The sequence below is a fragment of the Rhagoletis pomonella genome, unplaced genomic scaffold (assembly GCF_013731165.1).
Source record: "Rhagoletis pomonella isolate Grant_MI unplaced genomic scaffold, Rhpom_1.0 Rhpom_scaffold_00431, whole genome shotgun sequence".
Classification (NCBI taxonomy): domain Eukaryota; kingdom Metazoa; phylum Arthropoda; class Insecta; order Diptera; family Tephritidae; genus Rhagoletis; species Rhagoletis pomonella.
The window spans coordinates 43,392-68,739 of NW_023458985.1; the positions used below are offsets into that span (position 1 = coordinate 43,392).

Sequence of the window (25,348 nt, forward strand, 5' to 3'; positions counted from 1 at the left end):
AATTTCACGCAAATGGAGCGACGTACAGTTTTCAAACTCCTCTGTATGTATAATGTCTTTTTATGAGAAACTATTTCATGGCATAAAAAATGTTCGGAAGTTTGCCTGGCGAAAAAAAAAAATCAATAGGGGTATTCACTAACTGAGCAAGTGAGGGTTATGTAACTGCGCAGTTTGTTATTACTGCCGCGCTTTTTCTTATGTAAAACAGTATTAATATAAAGTGAAAATTTTTAATAAAAAATCCACGACTTCTTTTGTTGTTTTGATCATCTGGCAGCACCAACATCTGCCTTCATTTGCAACCCTTATATTATAAATTATTTATTGTAATTACTAATAAATTTGATTATAAAACTACAAAAACATGCTGAACTAGATTTTTAGCCAGTATCCGGCCTGATAGTCGAATAACAGAAAAACGGCCGCATAAGCTCTGGCATACGGGCAACGTTATCTTTTGTTTTGCGGATGTAAAGTCCCATCTGCTCAATGAAAGCAAATACATAGCACGACCCTCTGAGATTGAAGGTAACATTAGTTCACATGTAAAATTATTAAAACTAGAGTACCCGGCGAACTTCGTCTCGCCCAAAATTATTATTTTTGGTTGAAACATTTTGGTGCAACACTTTCACCAACTTATTACACTTAAGAGCTTCCAGTGGTGACACCTTTATTTGCTCTGATTATGGAAGCTATGGAACATCACTTTTTTCCGAATTTTCTTTTCGGAATTTTTTTTTTTTAACTTTCCTTGGGCAAACACAACAAAAAAAAAAGAGCTCACATAGGACAATCCCTTTTAGAACTAAGCTCGGTATTACGTAGGCAATTTTGTTTTATACATATATCTATGTACATATATAGAGGTTTAAACCTTTTAAATAGTTGGCAACCCTATTCAAAATTATTATTTCTGGTTCAGAGTGCATTTAAATGTGCATTTCATTCCTTGAATGCGTTGTAATATTTTAGTCGATATATATTTAAGTGCCAAAAATTTTAAACGCGTGGCAACCCTATTAACAAGTTTTTATTTTTACCTCAAGCGGTGAAGCTTTCCTTCAAAACGGTATTTCAATCCTTCAATTTGCTGAAGTATTATGGAAGAAATGGCGCTTTATTGACCGGATACAGTGCACTCAGCTTTTTAAAATCCCCTTGTTTTTAAATAACTAAATTTGAACAACTTGGCTATTTTTGTGCATGCGCGTAACCTTCTCCCCTTCAAATTGAGATAGCATTCATTAAATTTGATTAAATACTAAAGGAGATATCGTTTGGTAACATAAAAAAAAAAATACCTTTTAAAAATAAGTATATTGATTATTAAAAAATGTTTTTTTTTTGTCTTTCTGTATAAATAAGTGTCAATTTGTCAGCCCACATTAAAACATTCTGTCGATAACAGGTAAACTGTTTAAGTAAAGTTGATTGGCTCAACTTTAAAATAAGATAAAATCTTTAAGATATGAAATCTTCGTATTCATTGAGGCCAATGTACAGATAGACTTTACAAGGACAACACACAACCCAAAAAGTTAAAAAAAAAAATAATTCCGTGCTTTGCTGATTAAATATATTTCGAAGACATCTAAAGATAAATATCTGCCTAAATCAGGATTTTTCTTGTGATACCCAAAAAGGAAATAGTAGCTAAGTGTGTGTGTGTGTGTGTGTGTGTGTACATTTAGGTACAAGCATCTAAATATTACGTATACGCCATGTAATAAATTAGACAAGGAGACTGAAGGATGTTGATGTGGACAACATCATTGGCCGTATAACATTTAACCAACCACTAACGATTTGTCTGTCTAGATATTATTTATTAGTTATGCAAATTTCTCATCCCAGCAGGAGGTTTTTTCATTACACATTACACACAAATGTTGTCACATTTTTCGTATGCTTCAAATGCCTTGGATTCTCGCATTATTATTATACATATTGTAGAATTTTTCCTCACCGTGCATATGTACATACACATATATATGTATATGTATGTAAGTATTTACTCATATAACATATTTATGTACATTAGATCGTACCTTGAGTCTTAAAGTATTTTTGCGCGGCAATTTCGAAAAAAAAAACAAAATTTTATCCGATCTTGCTAAGGAAATGTTTTGATTATTTCGGTAGAATTATTTAAAAGAAAATTGATTGCCGAATGTAGGTGCTTTTTTCGAAATTTTCTCGCAAAAATACTTTAGACTCAGTGGTGTACGGCGAATTTTTTTTGTTTGCTTGTAAGGTGGTATGGTCTAATGTACATATGTATGCACATATGGTTGGCTTTGCCTATAACTTGTTTATCTTGTTGTTTTCATTTATTTTTTTTTATTTTTTTTTGCTTGGTTTAATTTTACTGAGAGAACTGTGCGAAAAATATACATAATTTTTTCCACTATCTAAAAGAGAGAACTTTTCGGCACACATTTGCAACGTAGATACATATGTATGTACATACATACACACATATGTGCATACTTATACGTCATACCTAGTAACAAAATTAAAAAGAATACAAAAGCTCAATAGCCGAACAATTCAAATGGTCGAGTGCAATGATCAAACGAAACAAGTGAAAATGTCAATGGAGAGCGCGCAAAGATTTATAGAATTCGCCAAGTTTGTATTTTTATATTAGGTTTGTTCCACACGAGCCTGCGAGATCCCGCGGGTGCTCAAAACAGCACAGAAAGCGTTCCTCACGCTAGAAAAATGGGTAATAAAGAGCGAATACCTTCCACTTTTGGATCGTAAATATCTTCTTCTTCGTGTTCGAAACAGCCCGGATATTTTTTCCGGGCAGAAATGTTGAAGAAGTCAACTACAGCTGTGGTTTGTTTACATCCGAAAGTAAATTTTGTAAAATACAAAAATGGAAAATAGCACTAAAGGTTCAGAAATGTATGAATGTGCAAATTTTATTAGCTATATAAAATAAATTCACATTAAATAATTGTTTAGTTCATTAGTAATTTGTTCATTCCGAGCACGAAAGGTGGTTTTTTGTGTTCCTAACGCTCTGAGCACTTTTGGCACGGGTTGACACATTTTCGACACTTGTGAGCGAGTAACTTATTTTTGCGCTCTAATTACCGAAACAGCCCGGAAAGCGTGTGGAACAAACCTTTCATATCCACTTACAAACTAAATTCTTCACATATATATTAGTTATAAATTTGTAAGTGTACATATTTTCCTATAGTATTTGTATATATGTTTGCACATTTATATGAAATGAACCGGTTTCTTGTTTTCTTAAAGTCGTTCTAATTTTGGTGTTTATTATTAAAACTGAAACCTGTAACAATTATTGCTTATAACGAATCGGCAACACAGCTTTAAATAACGAAACATTTTTTTTAAATACAGCAAAGTGCTTCTTTGTACTAAATATGTGTGTATAATACAAATTTAACGCAAGCATAGGTACAATCAACCATACATACATATGTACATTCATTTTAATGCAGTTTGAAAATATTGTCCAAAGCAGAATAAAGTTAACGAAGTACTTAAAATGCGATTAAGAAAAAAAAAAGCAGCTCAGAGCCAAAGGGATAAGTAAGTGTTAAACAAAGAGTTGAATTAATGAAACAAATAGCACATGAAACATGAACGCAGCCTGTTTGAATTAAAATGAAACCCGTATGCATATGTGCATACATTTAAGCACATACGGATGTATACAGGCACCTCTGTACATAAGGGTGCTCCTTTCTCGGGCTAATCTTGTAGAGAGATTTTTCGTTGTTGATTAGGTATGACTTGTCTTAGAGGTTAGATTGCCAGTATTTATGTATGTATGTACATTAAATAGACTGGTTAAAAAAAAAAACTGAAAAATTTTCAACAACCCTGATTAGTAGAGATATCAATATTAGTAGAAGCCAGTGCCACACTCATTTCTAAAGTAAAAAAAAAAAACACACAAATTAGTTTGTTGCTAAAACGGTACTTCTTTGTCAATTTTGAGCAAAATAGCCGCAGAAGCTACTGAAATATGTATATATGTATATTAGTTGAGTCGTTTATTTTGAAAGTGGCACAAGTCATTTCCACCTTTTGTGCTTAAATGTTTGGTTACTTCTAACTGAATGCATCTGTAAATAGTTCTACTGTCATAAACTGATGACAAAAATGCTGACCTTTGGCTGATGAGGTTGATCGAATATCAGACGCCTTCAGATATAAGTAATTGATCACAAAAGTGGCATTCACAAAAGTGAACAAGTTGAAAAAATAATAATAATAATAAAATTCACATTATCCAGCGTGCACTGTACTTTCATCATTACTTTAAAATATACAGTTATTAGGGCAATTCACCAAAACGCGTAAATGACTCGTAATCACATAAACCTCGTAAACTTACTTAATTTTGTATGGAAAATCGGTTTATTTATGAGGTTTACGCGGTTACGAGGCATTTACGCGTTTCCATAAATAACCCATGTTATATTTATTTCATTTATTTATTTATTTAAGTCTATGGTTTCACAATACCTTACAGACTAAATAGCAATTCACTGTATTAGGCGTAATGCGATTAGCAAAAGTATTTACATTCTTAACTCTAATTGGTAAATTAAATTCATTTAACGACCTTGTGATTGGCTTAGCTCAGAGTTTAATTGGTTTTGCACAGTTCTACATATACTAGGTCGTGGTGACGAAGGGAGGTACTTGGAGTATCGGGTTTTATGAGTGGTAATATTGATGGACAGTCAATAACACCATTCAGCACGTCGTGAAGAAACATCAATCCTGAAACTTTTATTCTGCTATTAAGACTGTGTAAATCGCTCAGTTTACGGCGCGAAGCATATGATGGAATCGGTTACTCAAATTTTATGTGACACAAAGCAAATTTAATTTTTTTTTTTTTAAACGCATATTCCAATTTCGATCTTACAAAAGAGTTACACAGGATTTTTTATTTATTTTTTTTTAATAAGGATCCCTGAATTCATTGCAATTTCGCTTTATAAAAGCTAGTGAAGAATATGCTTTGGGGATTATGTAATTCAGATGGTCAACGAACGTGAAAGAGGAGTCAAAAAGAACTCCAAGGTCCTTAATTTTATTAGAAGTGCTGTTGACAAAATTTGAAATACATATATACTATGTAAATATAAAATAGTAGCTTGAATTTTACAATAAATAACAGAATAGCACTTATCAATATTAATTTCTGACTTATTATGGCAACACCAGTTATACAAAGCACTTAACTTGTTTTGAAGAATCCCAATATCAAGGGAAATATTTGTCATATACAACATTTTTAAATCATCTGCATAGAGGGGATGCCTACATTGCTTAAAGCAGTTCCTTACGGAACTCCTGAGCTTGCAGTCAGCAGAAGCTGCATATTTTTACAACTATGTGTACAACTGGGAAATGTAATTTCGAATGAAATATTTAACATTGAATAAGAAAAAGGCCAAAGTATTGCAATTCTTCACTCACCGCCAGATTAATCTGCATGGCATCGACATCGGCCAAAAAATGGGAAGCGGTCGGACTCGAATTTTCACTCGAGTATTCGTGGGCACAGGGAAACGACTGGCGTGCTTTGTTGAAGTCGACCAAAACCGATTTGGCGGTTACTGGGACAAAGAAAATGAGGAATCGTGTGCACAGTCAAACGAACAGACAGATACACTTTAAGAAAATAGCCGTTTTTTTATGAAATACTCAAAACTTCGGGCTACTTGCCAAAGAAATGATCTATGACCCATTAGGCATCTAGCACACATTTATTTTAAATGACTTGATTCAGAAGGTATGTATGTATATCTGAGAAATGTCAAAGGCGGATTAATTTTGTCTTATGCATGAAGAGTAAGATTAAGCTTAGAATAACTTCATTAGTTCAGAGCCAGAACTCGACTTCAGCGCTTAGTTACCGGGTTCAACTATCAAGGTGGCTCATAAGTACATAAGTAGTTTAGTAGAAGAAGCAGATCTACTCGAGCTTGTGTATTTACAAATATATACATTTGTGTATGTATTTACCCAGATGAAAAATGCGAATGCATTACCTTTTTCTGCCAAGAAAAGATTAACAGCTACGGTTGAATGAAAAGATGCATAGCAATGTGAGCAAGCGGAAGATGTGTAGTTCTGAAGCTACAAACAAAACAAAAAGTTTGAGAACTAACTCAACCCAACAAACACAAAAAAAAAAAAAATATTTCTCCAACCTTGGAGAAATTCATAGTTCTCAAGTTGATATCCAACATCATTCTCCAACTCATCTCTAACCGACGCGCAGATACGTAAAAAGTGATAGAGAAACGAATTTTTAATTATCAAGTGAAAAACTAAAGCTATATAAAGAGGAAAATTACCAACAAAAAGTAAATAATCTAAAAGCATCTTCAAATAATCTTAAAAAAAAAGTAAAACGCGAAGTGAATTCAGTGGCAGAATTACTGTCGGACTGTATACTGTGAAGTGAATTATGGTAATACGATATTGATTTACTACATAATACAAAAGGAGTAATAAAATTAAAAAAAGAATATTTAAATTCATCTATGTATATATGTCATTTTAATCAAAAAGGTATAACTAATTTTACTAGTTCAATGATATGTTTGAGACCAATTGGAGAATTACATTGGAGTTCAAGTTGAGAACTAGCATTTTCTCAACTTGAGAAATATCTTAGTTCTCAGCTTAACCTCAAGTTGAGCGCAAACATAAATGTTTGTTGGGAAGTATGTATTTTTCTTACGTTATCTCAACAGCTGTATGTAGCCGAATGGATGCGTGTTCGTTTGGTCACGATTTCAAACCCTATGGCACAGACGTTTTTTTTTTTTATTTTTTTATTCTATAAATTTTTTATTTATTTATATGTAGCTTTTGAAATGACGTGCGACACATTACTTTCGTATGACAACGCTGTAGATAAATTCTTGCATCTTTTTGTGCATATACTATAGGATCTATCCATTATTTTTAGCATTTCCAAACATTACTTTTCTAACACTGAGTACTTTCAATAAATTGTTTGTGTGAGCAACTGCGTTCCTAAGTATTTGTATAAGTACTTAACTGTGCATGTACATTTGTTATGCACGACTGTCATCAAATCGTAATGCTGTTTTGTCTGTTTCTTTATGGAATTTCCCAATGTTTTTACGTTTGTATGCATCTGTACTAAAAGCATCTTACCTCCAAATGAGGTAAAAAAATTTTTTTTATTTTTTCTTGAATTTAGAACATTCGTAAACAAATTTATCATTAATAAATAAAAAGACAACGCGAAAAAGTTCGCGATACCCATCTTAACTTAAATGTATGGAAATACTTGTAGAAGATAATTAGCCATAAATGCATTTTATTCAAATAATTTTAATTTGCTAGATAGACACACATAGTGCAAGATTCACAGTTTAGCTATATTTTTGAAGTAATAACATTTCGTGTCACTCACAAACAAGATTCCAGCATGAAGGCAATGACCTTTTGTAAATAGCTGTCAATTGGTAACTAGCACGATTCGCGATGGTATTGAGGGAGTTTAATATCGTACTCGTTTAAATCCGTATCCCGTTTCATATACTACACGTATGTACATTAGACTGCATCACCCCCCATACGGAAAAAAAAATCGGTACCGTTTTTCCATTTGAATTATAAAATCTATTATATTTTAAGACGTCCACCAAAATATTGGGGAATAATATTAAGATTTACATGAGCTGGACCGATTTGAAAATACCTCCAAAAATGAAGTTTTTTATGAATACAAATATTTTCTTAAAGATATTCTTTGAAAAAATCCCCTCAAATTGCAAAACGGTTTAAGCTTAAAAAATTTACATAAAAATATTTTTAAAAAATTAAAAAGAAAATTAAACGGAATCGTAATAGTGAGATTTTTGATGTTGTTTTTTTAACTTTTTTCAAAGATTGGCATAAGAAAAACTCGAATAACTGAACCTAAACTCTTCCGATTTAGACTTGTGAGGTATCATTGGAAAGGTATTTTCTCACCCTTTTTATTTCTTTGCTAAGAAACGCATTCAAAGGATGAAAGAGAAAGGTAGGGTGAGCGAACATCATTCAAAGCTGAATTAAGATGTGCTGGTATTTGAAAAAAAAAAATTGGGACTTTTTTGCACATAAATAATAGTGGGAAAATACCTTTCTACCGAGATCCCATAAGTCTAAATCAGAATAGTTTTGGCCCATTTATTTACGTTTTTCGTAAATCAATCCTTGAAAAAAGTAAAAAAAAAAACAGCATTAAAAATCTCATTATTACATTGAAAAGATTTTTAAATATTTTTATGCAAATTTTTTTTTTGTGATCTGAGGGGACTTTTTTCAAAAAGTTCTTTAAGAAACTATTTTTATTCATAAAAAGCTTTATTCTTGAAGGTATTTTCAAATCGGCCCAGCTCGCTTAAATCTTAATACTTCTTCGAAATATTTTGGTGGACGTCTTAAAATATAATAAATTTTGTAGTCCCGGCGGAAAAACCGCAACTTTTTTTGGTGATGCAGTCTAATGCACATATATGTACATATGTATATATGTCCGATTTGTTTAGAATGTTGCCAATCCTTGACCAGCTGCAGCTCAGATTACTTTATTTGACTTATATGGTGTTTACATGAGGCGATTTTAGAGGCAACTTGAGTTGTTGCTTTCAACTAAAAGTTGCCTCTAAAATCGCTAGGGTGAACAGCCTTTCAACTAATCACTTCCAATTAAAATTGCCTGTAAAATCGACTCATTTAAACAGCGCATTAGTGATAAAATCAGGAGAGTGACGGTTACTTCTGATTCGTATAACAAAATACACTGTATGTATATACATATATAAGTATGTATAATAAATCGTCCCACCACTTTTACCATTCACTAGAAAAAGCAAAACTCCTACTGATAAAAAATAGCAATTATACATAGTGAAGTAAACAAAAACATACATATGTACATCTGTGAGCTTAAGTGTTGCTTTTACTTGCATATAGTACTACTTGCTGGAAGAATGGTATTCTCTTAGCGTCACACAACTGTTTTAGTATCTGACAATCAGTTAATACGCTACTAAAAATAATCGAAAACAAAGAAAATACGAGACGAAGCTCATCTTTTTTATAAATTTTTTATTATTATGTAGGAGCAAGATAAGCTGTGCAAATTACACTGGCGGCAGAAATAATAGACTCGTCGTACTTTTAAGAATTTTGGCTATATTTCTTTAGTTTATTTTGCGTTTAATATTTTTTTCTTATAAAAGTCTAGGTAGTTAAACAACAAATATCAGATAAATCCGCTTTTCAAACTTCGAACAAAAATTATATAAATTCCACAAATCCTCACCAGATTTTCCAGATTTTTGTTGAGAATTTTTAGAAAAATGTTTGGTTGCAGTTTTGTAGCCCTTATATCTCAGAAAACTTTTCAAGAACGCCCTACTTCGGAATTTTATTGAAAAACACGCTATCTCAGAATTTGGTTGAAGAACGCCCTATCTCATAATTCGGCGGAGATAGGGCATTTTTCAATCAAATTATGAAATTGGGCATTCTTCAATCAAATTCTGAAGAAGGTCGTTCTTGAAAACTTTTCTTAGATAGGACATTTTCGAACTGGCTGCCGAGTTAGGTCGATCTTCAACTCAGCTATCGATTTTCACCTTATTAAATATATCGTATCGAAGAAATATCAAGTTTTATAAGCATTTTTGTTAATTTGCCTTTGTATTTGCATATAATTTAGCAAATCGCATGACAAGAGATACTTCTTTTTGTACGCATTCGGCGCCAGACTCAAACGCTTTGCTTCTTATCTATCTACATACATTAACAGAACAGACGAAGCGTAGCGCGTATCTTGTGTGCAAAAATATTGTGGTGCGAGTCGATGTTGGGTTCTCGAAGTGTACATATGTATGTACATCTAAAATACTGGTACCGTGCCTTCCATCTATCACAACATGACCGATTTGGTTCCTCGTTTGTTGATTCTGAGGCGGCCATATAGCTGAATGGATCTTCCTATGCCGGAACGTAGTGCTACATGCTGCGATGTTCCCGGTCCCGCTGAAGTCAGTCCGTTGTCGGATCCCTTCGTTGCCCCCCTGGATTAGAAACAAGTATTTGGTCGCCTCGTGCCTCTCTTTCGTCAGGGCATCGGCGCAAATGAACGGAATGTTGAAGAATATCGCTTTGATGAGGATTGTGGCCATAAACTCGTTCAGCGGGGTGAACTTTCGTACTCGGAGACGGAGTCTCTCTCCCACCACAAATCCGACACCGAACTTGCGCACCTACACATGGCAGCTGTGATAGACGTCGTAAGGCCCATTGTTTTGTCTACCTTGCCCTTCTAGCGGATTTATTGAATGACGCCGATGTCAGCCTGAGTCTTTTCCGAAGACATCAACGACCCTAACAAAATTTTGTAAGTTGCGCGTACTCGTTCGTTCTCAAAAGAATAAGTCTCAACCGAGGCAAGTTTGAACTATTCTTTGGCGTTTTTTTACCGTGGCGGAACCCAAGCCCAACGCACAACCTATTATTGGCGGTTTGCCTTCTCACATTAGCTCGCTTCCAAATGCGTGTTCGGTTGCTACACAGAGGATATTTAGTGTTAACACCTAAAGTCGTGAGCTGCTTGAACCGGATGCAAAGATTCGGTTTTGGTCACTCGCTGGTGAATTTGGTGACATCCAGAACCCGGAAATATCCCCCAGAAAATGTATTGGGTTATGTGAAAAGTCATTGCGTATTTCCTTATGTAGTTTTCAAAGAAATTTATTTACATATATAAATATAAAGGATAATTCAATGATATATTATCCGCTATGCTCGATGATATTTTGCCAGCTTTCGCTGAGCTTCATAGTTCCGCGTTCGTAGTAGTAGGACCTGTCTTTATCGGCGAAAAACTAAACCTTCTTAAATGAATGTAACTTTACTCTGTGTAAGGATTATTGACAACAAAAGCCACATGGAAGAAAAGTTCTGAACTAAAATGATGAATCCGCATTAAAATAAAAAATTATTTATTGAGTAATTTTAAAATTTTTTTCCACGGAATTAAAAGACATAACGACACTTTTTTTTTAGGGATTTGTAAATAGGTCTAACTTAAATTATAATAAGTTTTATAATTCCGGTGGAAAACCCGCAACTATTTGTGGCGAATCACCCTAATGTACATATGAATATAAATTACTACCAAACATAATCATTAATGCAATTTTTTTTCGTTATTTCCACAGGTTATTGGTTCGAGAGGAACAGTATGTTGCATCCGTTTAATGTGGATTGAAAACATATGAATGAATACCTATTCCGTATACGGCTCTAGTGTTGTCCGTCATAATGAGCACTTCTGAGACACGCAGTGAAACTGCTACTTCGGAAGAAGAGGATTTTAAGTTAAACATTCCGTATAATCTTGAAGATGTGGCACTTACGTCACCAAACAGCTTTAAATCGCAGAACCACCCCGCTTTGGAATCTATAGATAAAGAGGAAGATAATCCCAGCAATAGCTTCCAGTGTCGGATCTGGGAAAATGACGATGGTTTCATGGATGATAATATATCCGCCTTAGATGCAGCTGAATTTTCCGCGAGTACCTTGACTGATTCAAATTTACCATCATCGATTATGTGCTCTGCATCGGATGTGATAGATGATAAAGCATGTCAACCCAATAGGCCAGCACCTCTTACGAACACATTTCAATCTGAATTGAGGAGCACCGACTTTTTCCAATTAACCGATTCACTGAGTGATGCTGATGTAGCATCCACAATTACCATTGAAGCTCTTACGAATTCCAATCGAATGCCAGCTTCGCATGCGTACAACAACAACAACAACATTGAGCAAGATATAAAATATTCACCCAGCGAAATGATGTTTGAAACACCGTCCACGTTACAATGCAATTACAATTCACCGCTCCCTCCACCACATGTACGTCCTATGCATCCGCCTTCCGCTTCCTATGGACAGCCCTTGACGCCGACGCATTATGGAATGAGCAATAACAACTTTGCCCGGCCCCATCCACACCCACAAGCACAACAATCACTATATAGTGAATACCCGCACCCATCCGGTTACCATCCAAATATGTGGTACCCAAATGCACCATACGGCTCAGCGAGTAGCTGCTATCGAACTTACGGTGGTGGCCATCGGTACCCTAATTACGGCAGCTATTCTCACGACCCAATGCTGGATATGCTGCAGCTTTCCAACAGGTGAGTGCTATCACCTTCACTAAAAAATTTGTAAGTGTTAGTACCAAAAACAACTTTTTAAAAAGCTCTATCTATTCTTGATTTTATTTTTAAATTATTTTTTGCTTCTCCTATAAAATGGAAAATTTGTTGCTGAATAAAGATAACGATATCTGTGTATTTATGTACACTAGATCGGAGAACCTTACAAGCAAGCAAAAATAGTTCGCCATACACTCTGGCGAAATATGTTTTCACATAGAACATCCATTTTTGCAATGTTTTTGGCCGCCAGAGAACGTTGCATAATATCAAGCATTTTCCTTAAGCAGTGGACGAATGATAAAACCTATTTTGCATATGCACAAAAATCGTATACTATATACATATGCACATAGATATTCCATAGGGTCTCCCTTTGAAAATTGCGAATACTTCGCATACTTTTCAATATTTTGAGGGATTCGTGGTCGCTGTCGCATTTGTATCACGTGCTGGCGCTATACTTTGTATGTGAATGCGTTAAGTAAGGAATGGAATAATTCCGCGGATATACTTGCACGAGCTTCAACGCCGACAACCTACGCATTTAGCATCTTAACTCAGCAGGACGCTAATGAACCGCATCACATATGTATCTATGTATGTATATGTATATACCAGAGAACGGCACGAGTACAGCGCAACATCGCATTGATACTCTTTTCATACGCGAGTATCATAATAATAATAATAATGATAATAATAATGGGGCATAATGGCATTAAGCGCTGTAACCTGTAACCCTGAAATTGTCACTCCTACCTTAGGCTATTGATGATTCTGGATGGCGATGATAATTTTTCTCTAAGGTGTATAAATCTAAGGCGAGTTATAAGCAGACAATCACATGATAATGTTCCTAGGTTTTCTCTTCCGACTCACAGAATCTGCAGTTCGTCTCATCAGAGAGTCCCATTTTGTGTAGATGGTACTTCAGCAAGCCAGCAGGGTCCTATCAGGTACCCAGTAAGAGTTCTTAAGCCCTCTCTGTTAAGATTTACCAGTCACTCAGAGATTCCACGAGAGGGAGTTATGAATCTTTTGGATTGCCTCTTGCCCTTTGTCGTGCGCCATTGACTTGCGATTTGCGAGTGCTTCCATCTCCTTAGAAACTCTGCCGTGTATTCTGTGGACCGACCACAGAAAGGCAAAGGGCTGATCAGGCACTGTTGGTTACCACAAGGTAACTCTGTTTTTGGTTCCTAGTTTTTCCAGCACCATCTTGCAACTGTCTACTAGTTTGTCACCGTTTTGCAAGAGTCAAGAGCTCTTAACGCTGCCTGGCTATCCGACAAGACGTTTATTGTTGCCCTATTAGTCCTTCTGCGAAGACATTCGTGGACACAGACTTCAATTGCGAAATTTTCCGCCTGGAATTTTGTTGGATATATGTACCGCTTTTTTGAAATCTAGGTCCTCAAGTACCAAACCTGAGATCCCTCGCTGATCATGGCGTTTATCATCTTACAGGTATATTATTACACTTTAGAGCCTTAGTGCCGCATAAGTGAAAATCGGTTTTATCACCGTATTGAATTACCAGTACATTAGTTTTGGCAATAACCCATTCATTTACCATGGAGGCTTTGGCAAGCATAAAATGATCTCGTGGCTTTATTGTTAACCGTTGTGAGATGTCAGTTCCAGTTGAGTCTATTGTCTGACATCAACCTAGATATTTCGCATCTTGTGCAAATTCAATCACTGTCTCAACCAATTTGGGTTTGAGTAAGTTGACCTTCCTTCTTTTGGTGCTAACTACTTGTGATCACAGTGACACTCTGCTATTTTTGCTGTGAGCATATTTCCACCGCATAAAAGCAGTGAGCGTAAAAATGGTACGAGAAAATATCCCACTCCAGTCTTTGTTTTCATACGCAAATGTTTTTAGAGTGAATGTATTTAGAGTCAGAAAAATAGGCACTCGTGCTGTTCTCTGGTATATACATATGTATTTTCTATGCAAAAATATAAGCGACCCCTATGGTTTTCAACGAACACTGGCACGAGTAATGTCGAATCAATTACTCTCTACTCGCAATGATAATTACACATAGTTATGTAGTTCTTTTTATAGAACCCATTCAGGAAAGTATATCCACAGAGATGCGTTTGTTTACAGCACGACTCACTTTGTCTAGTTATTGTGGGGCAAGAGCCAAGCAGCATTATGTGTAGTAATGAGCTTATTATTTAATTTCAAAGTTGCAAGTCACATTAAATGGCTACTTAAAGATCAGCAGATGAGCGCATGCGCCAATTGCAAAAAAAAACATGCAAGGTTATGTTTAAGTTTGGCACCACCTTCATAATAATAATAAAAATAGATTGGCGCTTACACATAAATATGTTAGTGTTTGGCCGAGCTTCTCCTCCGATTTGTGCCATGCGCCATGATGTTGTCACACGAAGTGTGTTAAGAAAAAACCTTTTTGGTTAAATTTTTTGCGATGTTGCTTTGACCAGGGCCTGAACCCAGACGCTGCGGAGTCCTTCATACCCCCCCTTTTGTTCAACAGAAGGCCTCATACTCAGCAATCGAATAGACTCGGAACTGGTGACTAGGAGGGCCATTTATTCGACCAACCCTATACAGTTTTTCTTTTTTTGGTCTTTTATATACAAAGTCTAATGGGCTGATTATGGCAACTTAACGTAACTTACAGGCTCTCACTAAGACATTCTCATAAATGGATATTTCTTATAATTGAATGGCCGAAACTTAACGTAACGTAATGCCACGTCGAATCTGTTTCATTTTGATTTTCTAAGTTCTATGTTCCGTTAAGTTAAGTTGCCAAAATCAGGCTTTAAGAAAAAAAACACCTACAAAAGACTTGTGTGTCGCATGTACTTACATACATATCTCCCAAAGTTTACACTGCTGGCAAATGCAAAAAGGGATTAAAATTTTAAAACTAATTAAAAAGAAAATAAAAAATCATTTTTTCGCAAAACCTATAAAGGACCCTTTCATTAAAAAAAAAAACAACCTGTGCGACAGTTATTCGGAGCCACGCTGTATATTCCATTAAACCTCAAATACTTGTATGTAATATTATTATAAACAATGCTTTGCCTATATATTATCCCTCAGAATATTAATGTAAGGTTGCCGCATATTTTCGACTCTACAAAATTTAACTAAAACTACGCAATATGGATATCAAATGAAAAGTATTCCTGAGCACTTCAGTCCGAAAATATTTTCGACGAGTCTTGCCAGAGTTTTTTTTAATACAAAGTTGTATTTTGTTAATTTGAATGAGCTTTTTGTGAACGTACGCTCAAGATACATATGTACTCTTCATCCCAGCGTATCTCCAGCGTAGGTTGACTCATAATTTTTAAAGTAAAAAATTTACTTATTTTATAAAATCCAAATTATTTTTTAATTTTTTTGCAAAATATTAATTTTACAGCTATCCAGATAACCCGTATTTGATACCCAAACCTTGAAAGCTTTGCAAAGTATATGCGCTTCGATCAAAGCTCGGCCAAACTGGTATTTTATTCACTCATGTAGTACAAGGTAAGACTATGTATAGTCTTTTGGAGGTATACTTCAAATTAGATACATTTTCACAAAGATTAACTTAAATCTATGTAAACAAGACATTAAATTTAATATGAAAGATTGTATGAAATTAAATGCGAACGAATAAATATAACAAGGAAGATGAAAGTGTAAAGCCTTGATATCCTATAATCAGACAGTTTTAAAATATTTGTACATTTGGGACATGCAGTTCAATATGTCTAGTCCAGCCTTTAGAGACTCAGGAATTGAATTCTAGAATCCTGAAAAACTAGAAATTCAGATTTACATACTATACTACTACAAGATCTGCGGTCCTATTCCGACGAAATGGCAAAATTTGCCGAAATTACAATTCTCATAGCTAATTTTTGCGGGATACTACTTTAGGCAATGCGGTTATGACAGAGCAATTTTAACAAGATTTGTCAACACATTGGGAATAAAGGGGCTAGTAAATATAGCACGAATTCTGAACTTTACGTTTATTCACCCTGTTCTATATTTGTATTCATCTGATTAATATAATAATGATTATGTATGTATTTGTATGTACATTAGGCATAACAAAAGTTGTGTCAAGAACTTTAGCTCACATAAATCGGTTAATTACCAAAGAGAACAAGTCACCTTTTTTTCGATATAAAATTTTTGATGCAGTTCGGTTCGTTTAAAGGAGCTCTGTTGAACTGCATCACATTTGCAGTTTTTAGCCAAATTTTGTCAAAAATATTAGTTTTGTTGGATTTTCATCATTCCTCATCTCTACTCATAGGATATACATATGTATAGTTAAAAAGTCATATGCCTACAATGCACATACATAAGTATGTATGTATGGAGTTAAGTGAAAAACATAGCGAGATGAATTTTCTATCAAAGTGAATCTCAAATGGTTAACATTTTTTTTTTTCAAACAAACCATATTTGATGATTCTTGATTTACTTGCTTTAATTTACTTAATTAATTCGCATCGTTTTTGTTAATTTTGCAGTGGTCGCGAAGCAAGAAACCGAGCAGAGAAAAACAGACGTGATAAGCTGAATGGATCTATTCAAGAGTTATCTACAATGGTGCCACATGTAGCAGAATCTCCCAGGCGCGTGGATAAAACAGCGGTATTACGGTTTGCCGCCCATGGTTTGCGATTGCAGTACAGTAAGCTTTGCATAAATGTTTTATACAACAAACTACAATATAAGGCACTTTTAAGTATTTAACTAAAACTCATATTTTTGTTTACAATTTACAGTATTTGGAGAAAGCCTAAATCAGAATCGCCCGCAATACACGGAATCATTAATGAAAATGCTGGATAGGTTTTTCCTAGCAATAACATGCCATGGCCAAATCGTTCTAATCTCATCAAGCGTTGAACAACATTTGGGGCATTGTCAGGTAAAAAGAAATTTTTAATATCTGTATCATGAAACTAAAAAAGAAAACTCTGATTGTATCTTTCTAAACTACCCCAATCTGTCCCTGTGCAAATTCGAATGAATGCACTGTTATTGATGTAAAAGAAAGCTTTGGTGTACATACATACATACATATATGTAACATATCCCTGCAAAAAACTGTGCGACTACCCTGCAAAAAATGGGACTAATCCGGGATGACTCCGGGAGCTATCGCAAATGAGCATGCGACTAATACCACTTTTGATCTCTTTATATGGAATGAACTGTTCGCTTTTGTTCGAGCATGTCCTATGAAGAGACTAATTGTTCACATTTATACCCGAACGGGTATAAAAAGCGACTAGTCACTTTTAAAAAATAAAAATAAAAATTTGCGCCAGTTGAAATTCGAACCGGGGTGCTCAGTTTTGTTAGGCGAATATCCTCTCTGCGTGCCAACGCCGCACATGAAATTGCATTGACTAAGTGCGTACATATCATTAAATCCTTAATAGTACCCGTTAGAGATGAGTTGGGGACTAATTGATCTCCAATTATACCCATAAGAGATGAGTCGAGAGTAATTGATCTTCATTAGTACCCGTTTGAGACTAGTTGCGACTAATTAATGCCCTATTGTCCCCGATTGAGAGTAATCTCGAAATACTCTCTTTAGAGATTAGTCGCACAATTTTTTGCAGGGTAATTTCTAAAGAGAGTATTCCGAGATTACTCTCAATCGGGTACAATTGGGCATTAATTAGTCCCAACTGGTATCATACGGGTACTAATGGAGATCAATTAGTCCCCAACTCATCTCTAACGGGTACTATTAACGATTTAATGATATGTACGCTCTTAGTCAATGAAATTTCATGTGGGGCGTTGGCATACAGAGAGAGTATTCGCCTAACAAAACTGAGCACCCCGGTTCGAATCTCAGCTGGCGAAAATTTTTTTTAATTTTTAAAAGTGACTAGTCGCTTTTTATGCCCTTTCGGGTATAAATGTAAACAATTAGTCTCTTCATAGGACATGCCCGAACAAAATCGATCAGTTCATTCCATATAAAGAGATCAAAAGTGGTATTAGTCGCATGCTCCTTTGCGATTGCTCCCGGAGTCATCCCGGATTAGTCCCATTTTTTGCAGGGATCGTTTACCTTAATGTAGAAAGGTCCTATCTAACATTTTTGTTTCTTTAAAGAGTAGTTATTAAACTTTACAAAAACTACAGATCTTCTGTTGAGACTTTTTTTCATTACACTGGTTTTTAATAAATACAGAAACTAATTTTTTGATGTAGTAGTTGATTTTAAATTCGATTAAGTCATTTGTGAGGAATCTACCAGAGCTTAACTTCAAAATAAAATGAGTTAGGGCCTTTCTATATTAAGGGAACGATATGTAGCTACGATACTCGTATGAGATTTAATAGATAGCATTTTTTCCAACAGATTTTATAGAGTCGTCATCAATTTAAAGGAAAGCTGAATAGACAAATTTTTAAATTTATGGGAGAAACAAGAAACTCTGTTATTTTAAAACAACAACAACTAAATACATACTTATACAAATCCATCTTCTGTCCAACTTCTTCTTATGTGGCTCTTGGTCCGTCGCTACCCGTCGTCCATGTAAACGTGGCCATAGATATTGCATAGAATAGTTCCATATAAAATTATGGGTATTTTGATAGATTTTTAGAGCTTGCTTTTTGTTCGTCGAAAGGGAGCTCTACTTTTCAAAAGCCTACCCAGTTTGTGGTAACCTATTGCAGGAGTTCGCTTGACCTCCAGGCTGACGTTAAAGGTGGTATTGATGCTGGATCCCGGATAGACAAACCCCTTCACAATTTCAAAATATAACTGCCAAACAGTTTGCTTTCAGGAGGTCATACGTTATCTTATTTTGGTCTCGAATGGCGCGGAGAGTTCCTTCTCAACCTGAACGTAGCTAAGAGCTGCATTCAATGTCACTCTACATCGCCGTATTAGATTTCGGGGATTTGAGCTGATATTGTTCAACTACTTTTTGTTGCGATTTGTGACAATACGCTCACTGATCGGGGACAAGATGTCGGAGTTTCCGGCCAACAACAAATAACATACCAAATCTGATCATCACGTCTCCTTTACTGCGGCCGACCATTACAGTCCTTGTTTATATTTTTAATATTTTGGCGATTACACTTTTTCTAGGCGTTTGGCTGAGCCAATTGTGAGGTTCGTCTTGATGTTGTTACACATATGAAGGGATCTGCAGTTTTGCATCGCTTTCGAAAGGCAAATACATTTTATGTGAAGCTTTTTTATGGCCGGTTTCATGGCCAATACCTGCCGAGGAGCGAACCCAGGTCCTACGGTGTGATAGTACGCACCGCTAACCAATCAGTCTTAGCGGCCGCCACACACAACTCCGTCACTGGAAATTCTTTAAAAAGGCAATAGAGGTCAGGAAATTCACAAAAAGTTAATTTGTAGCAAAGATTAGAGCTGAAGCCTTTGCCGGACTAAATTGTTTTCGAAAACCATGACTTCTTCAAAATGAAAAAAAAAGAAAATGTATACGCTTGGTTCTTGAAGAAAAAAATCTGTCTATTCTCGTCGAGCGGGTGTTCATATTTCTGAATATCTTATGATAACTACACACGAGGCAACGGTTGACGCAACCAGGGCATAGAAACTCGTGTTACCGCGACCGTCGCCCGAAAATCAAAATATTTTGATATTTTGTGTTGGTTGCCGTGTCGGTTGCCTCGTGTGTGTCGTTGTGTATTGAGGTATTGAGTTTATTGGCTTAGTTCATTGAAAACAGTTGAGCTGAAAGCGTGTTTTGGTAGAAAACAAAATTTTATTCCGTATGTCCATTTCATAACAGAGCACTCGCTACTGAGGTTGCCGCAATGGTTGCCTCGTGTGTATTGAACAAGAGAAACAGATTGCCTCAACACGTTGCTTAAACGGTTGCCCCTAGTCCGCATTAGGAATCGATTCAGGCAACAAAAAATCGTTTTCGTTAAAAATTGTTTTTGGTCTTTTTATACCCGAGCGCACTTGTGCACAAGGGTATATTAATTTTGTTCACATAACGGTTGTTTGTAACAGCCAAAACGAATCGAGATAGATATAGACAAATGTATACATAAATGATCAGGATGAAAAAATAAATCGATTAAGCCATGTCTGTCTGTCCGTCCGTCTGTCCGTCTGTCCGTCTGTCCGTGTACACGATAACTCGAGCAAAAATTGAGATATCTCAACGAAATTTGGTACGTAGGTTTCCCTTAATCCAAGGTAGGTTGGTATTGAAAATGGGCGAAATCGGACTTTAACCACGCCCACTTCCCATATAACGGTAATTTCCAGAAATACGAAAACTGCGATATTTTAGTAACTACTGAAGATAATTTACTCAAAATTGATATTTACAATAATTTTTAGACGAAAAATAAGAATATTATAAATTTTTGGAAAATGGGCGTAGCCACGCCCACTTATGGTTACATGTGTATATCTTGGTAACCGCTGCACCAATTCCTTCCAAACTTAGCACAGCTGTTGGCCTTCGCACAACATATCAAATGGCCGAAAATTTTCAAAATCGCTCAATAACCACGCCTACTTCCCATATAACGGTAATTTTCAGAAATACGAAAACTGCGATATTTTAGTAACTACTGGAGATTATTCACTCAAAATTGATATTTATAATAAGTTTTAGATGAAAAATAAGAATATTATAAATTTTTGGAAAATGGGCGTAGCCACGCCCACTTATGGTTACATGTGTATATCTTGGTAACCGCTGCAGCAATTTCTTCCAAACTTGGCACAGTTGTTGGCCTTGGTACAGCATAAAAAATCGCAGAAACTTTTTAAAATCGGACAATAACCACGCCCACATCCCATATAACGGAGAGAAATACAAAATCTTCGATAAATCAGTAAATATTGAACGGTAAATTTCAGAAATGCTTGAAACTTCAATATTTCGAAATTGAAGGACGCTAATTTACTCAAAATTGATACACCCCGGCTTACCATCTAGCGCAAGGTTTCGGAAAGGTGAAAAAACATATATTTAATACTTGCGCCGGGTATTTAATGTTCGGCTCCGCCCGAACTTAGACTTTCTTACTTGTTCTAATTTAAATATAGTAAATAAATATTAAAATTTATTATTTAAATTTGTATGCTCACACATACTTACATATGTACACGTTTTCTTATTATATTCCAGACTGATTTATACGGGCAAAATATTTTAAATATTACCCATCCTGAAGATCACAGCATAATGAAACAACAATTAATACCTTCCAATGCCAATGAGCTTTTCGATACACAGGCCGATGATGAGTCTGGTGATGCACGACCTCGCACCAAAGAGGAGGAGGAGTACATCGATAAACGTTTGCGTGCGGACAAGCGAAGTTTCACTCTTAGGTTAATTGATAATGAAAATATCCACTTACACACGTGTATTTAAAATGGTAGTACGTCGTTTACAGATTGGCCCGGGCCGGTCCCCGTTCAGAACCAACTACATATGAAATTGTCAAGATAGAAGGAAATTTCAGACGCAGTGATGCGGCGCCGCGAGGCGTTAAAGTCAGCACATTTCCCTCCAATCTACCAATGATACGACGTTCCCGTGCTCGCGATGATACGATACCGTTGCACTCAATAAGTGGAAATGATATTGTAAGTTAATACATACATATGCACAATACATAAATGCTCAGCAAGAAAGCTAATGTTATCTCCATTAAGAAAACGAAACCCCTCTAAATTAATATTTTATTATTTTTATTGTCTGACACGAAAGGATATCAGATAGGCATGAAAGTGCTAGTCGCATAGTAAAAACTCTAAGGCTAGGTACATGACCTAGCGGATTCACGTCGCGCGATGCTAATAAAATCGCTACAAGCGATCAACTATACAAATTCATATGGCGGTGTTAATGATGATGCAGCGATTGATACTGAAATAAGAATTTGTGTAATTGATCGCTGGTAGTGATTATGATCGCATAGCGCGATGCTAGTTCGCTGAAAAATCGACTAGAAATTAGAGATGGGCACGGGACTAAATATTTAATCCCGATCCCGCCCTTCCCGAAATTGGATTTTTAAGTCCCGAACCCGCCCATCCCGACGTTTTTCAGAATTTTACCGCGGGTCCCGTGGGTCCCGATATCTATCTCTAAAGCAGGATACAAACGGATAACAAATTGAAACGAATTGTGTGTCTAGCGTGGTTCACAAACCGATCGAAGGTTCATGTCTTTTAAATTAATTTTAAATAATAATGAAAGATCTGACATCTTCCGATTATTTTGTTTTACTTTGCTGTTCGTTTTCGTCTCAATGAAATATTAAAAATGCATATTTCAAACGTAGTTTTTAATTATGATTTTGTGAATTTGCGGGGGTTGCGGTTTTATCGGGAGTTTCGGGAAAGGATTTTGGTCCCGTCCCGCCCGCCATATTTTTACATATCTTCCCGATACCGCCCATACAGGTCAATTTTAAATTAGTACCGAGGGTCGTGCGGGTCTGAGTTACACAAGGCGATTTCCTAAGCGTTTTAACATCGCCTGAAAAGTTGTAAGCGATTGTATCGCTTTCTAGAAAATTTAAACACAATCTACACAGGCGGTTTTGTTGAAATCGATGTTAAATCGCTTAGAAAATCGCCTTATTTAAATGCTGCTTAACCGCACATCTCCACAGGCAATCTGTTACATTATGTGAGGTTTCTTAATGGCGCTGGTCTACGTAAGAAATCGACAATCTAACGTCGGAAATCTTGACGTTCTATAAAAAGCTTGTTAACTCGAAATTCCTTATAGTCAGAAAAGACAAATAATTATTTTTGGGAACATGTTAATAATGTAGGGAAGGAAATCTTTTGTGGGGTTTGCAACGGATTGCAACGAAATATTTCGTCCGGAAGGTAAAAGACACATTTTGAACACACTACAGTATTATGTATAATAAATTTCGAAAGTTGCGCACAATTTCTTGAAAACATTGCAGGATCAGGTATTTTTTGATTAGAAATAGAAGGCGTATCAACTCAGTTCATTCGTAATCCCCGTATTTTAACTCTTTAGCCACCCCCAGCTAATTTTTTGTTTCAGACCTACATATAAAATGGAAGCGTCGAAACATAACGATCAATATGCATTAAAAAGTATTTGGAGCTACCGCCAATATGCGATATGCGTCCTGATTTGACTCCTAATGATTATTTATTTTTTATGAGAAGTTTTGTAATGATAGAAATAAGTGGCAAAATATTTTTTGGCTATACCGTACGGGCCTAATACATTCCATTCCAGTTGGGATCATTACGTCCCTAAAATGGCTTTTACACTGTGTCATCACATTTTCAAAAATTAACTCATATTTACATAGTTTCTACATATTTACTGTATGTACATATGTAGATATATGTATGTAACTTGTTTATACTACATAACTAAATTTGTGAATATAATTGTGACCATCGCTGTTACCCTTAGATATATGAAATAACCCTGCCCTAATTTTCCTTTAGGTGTTAATTGCAACGGCGCGTATAATTCGTCTACCCAAAGTAATAAACTGCGTCACGGCAGCCAACTCAATGGAGTACAAAACAAGACACTTAATTGATGGCAGTATTATTGACTGCGACCAAAGAATTGGACTTGTAGCCGGTTACATGACAGACGAAGTACGAGGCTTGAGTCCGTTCACCTTTATGCACCAGGATGATGTGCGATGGGTTATTGTAGCTCTGCGCCAAAGTAAGTACATCGCATACCCAAATACGAGCTATAAATACAGTAACTCACATTATTGATCACTTGGCAATTTTTTACAAACGGCCCTATGGAAAGGTGCTCCTCGCTAAAATACTGTAGTCAGCGTAGGCGACAACCATAATAGGGCCTAATATTTTTTATAATAAATTGTTTTCGTTATTTTTTTATAAAAATCTTTTTTATACCAATTTAGGCAAATTCAAAAAAATGTCATCTAAATTTCCAACTTTTTTACCATAATGTTTCGGCCTCTTTCCGGTGTGCAGTTTTATAGCCCATTTGATTGTATTACATATATTAGGTTTGTTCGTCGAGCAAAAAATTTGTACGAATTTGTACGAATTATCACGATTTTTGCCCAAATCGCGTTCGTGCAGACCAAAAAATTATCCAACACTCAAAAATTGTGAGAGCAAAGTGACAGTTCTCTTGGAGAGATGTTGCAAATTCTTGCTGGAAAAAATTTTGCCAGCAAGAATTTGCAAACACGAAAAACATGTGGTTGTGGCGCATGGTTGCATTTTTGTCTTCAATAATTTGAATAAATTAGTTCGTTAAATTTAAAAATTTATAAACACGAGCGATTTTTTTTATGAAAAACAAAAAGTAAATAATTGTTGATATAATTAATTTAGTTAATTCCAATGATTTGAACTTAATTCGGACGAAAAAAAAATGGTATTCGCTATCGGAATGCAATTGCAACCAGAGTCGATTTAAGAAACCCGACAGCTAGTACGATGAAGAAATTGAAATGTATGTTAAAGAAAGTCAGAACAACAAGAAATATACATGTATATCTTGGTTTTGGCCATCCGAAAGAATTTTAAAAATTCTATAAAAAAATGTTTATGTTTGAAATGCAACCGTGGACGCCAGCTGGCAGGGAAACTTGCAAATTCCTGCAAATTTGCGTTCGTGCAGAAATTTGCAAGTTTCTCAACATGAGAGAGAATTTGAGAAAATTTTTTCTTACTCTCTGATGTTTTGAGTGTTGGATAATTCTTGCTGGATTTTCGACGAACAAACCTATTAAAGTGTAAGTTGGAAGTAGCTAGGACTTAACGGTGATTTTTTTTATTAAATTTTGGTTCTGAAATTTTTTTTTTTCATATCACGCATAAGAGCAAAGCTCGCGCTGAAGCATTCATTTGCAAGTTACACTTTCGTATTTACAACCGGAAATAGCGTAGTTCGATACAGAGTATTCTTCTGCCCATACATATTTGTTTTTGGGGCGCCTAAAATACAGGTCGCGAACTACCGGTTGGACAGCACTGTGTTAGAGACTGCAATTGGTG

General features: G+C 35.6%; 1 protein-coding gene across 3 annotated transcripts in view; it reads left to right on the forward strand.

The window, feature by feature from the left end:
- Positions 1-25,348, forward strand: part of LOC118750868 — a 34,450-nt gene that overhangs the window by 6,472 nt on the left and 2,630 nt on the right. For all 3 annotated transcript variants that reach the window (XM_036485601.1, XM_036485600.1, XM_036485602.1), the window contains exons 2-7: positions 11,274-12,269; positions 16,824-16,987; positions 17,082-17,227; positions 21,471-21,676; positions 21,742-21,934; positions 23,798-24,029. In XM_036485601.1, the coding sequence (XP_036341494.1) occupies positions 11,377-12,269; positions 16,824-16,987; positions 17,082-17,227; positions 21,471-21,676; positions 21,742-21,934; positions 23,798-24,029 (1,834 nt within the window). In that variant the 5' untranslated portion in view covers positions 11,274-11,376. The remainder of the gene's footprint in view (positions 1-11,273; positions 12,270-16,823; positions 16,988-17,081; positions 17,228-21,470; positions 21,677-21,741; positions 21,935-23,797; positions 24,030-25,348) is intronic.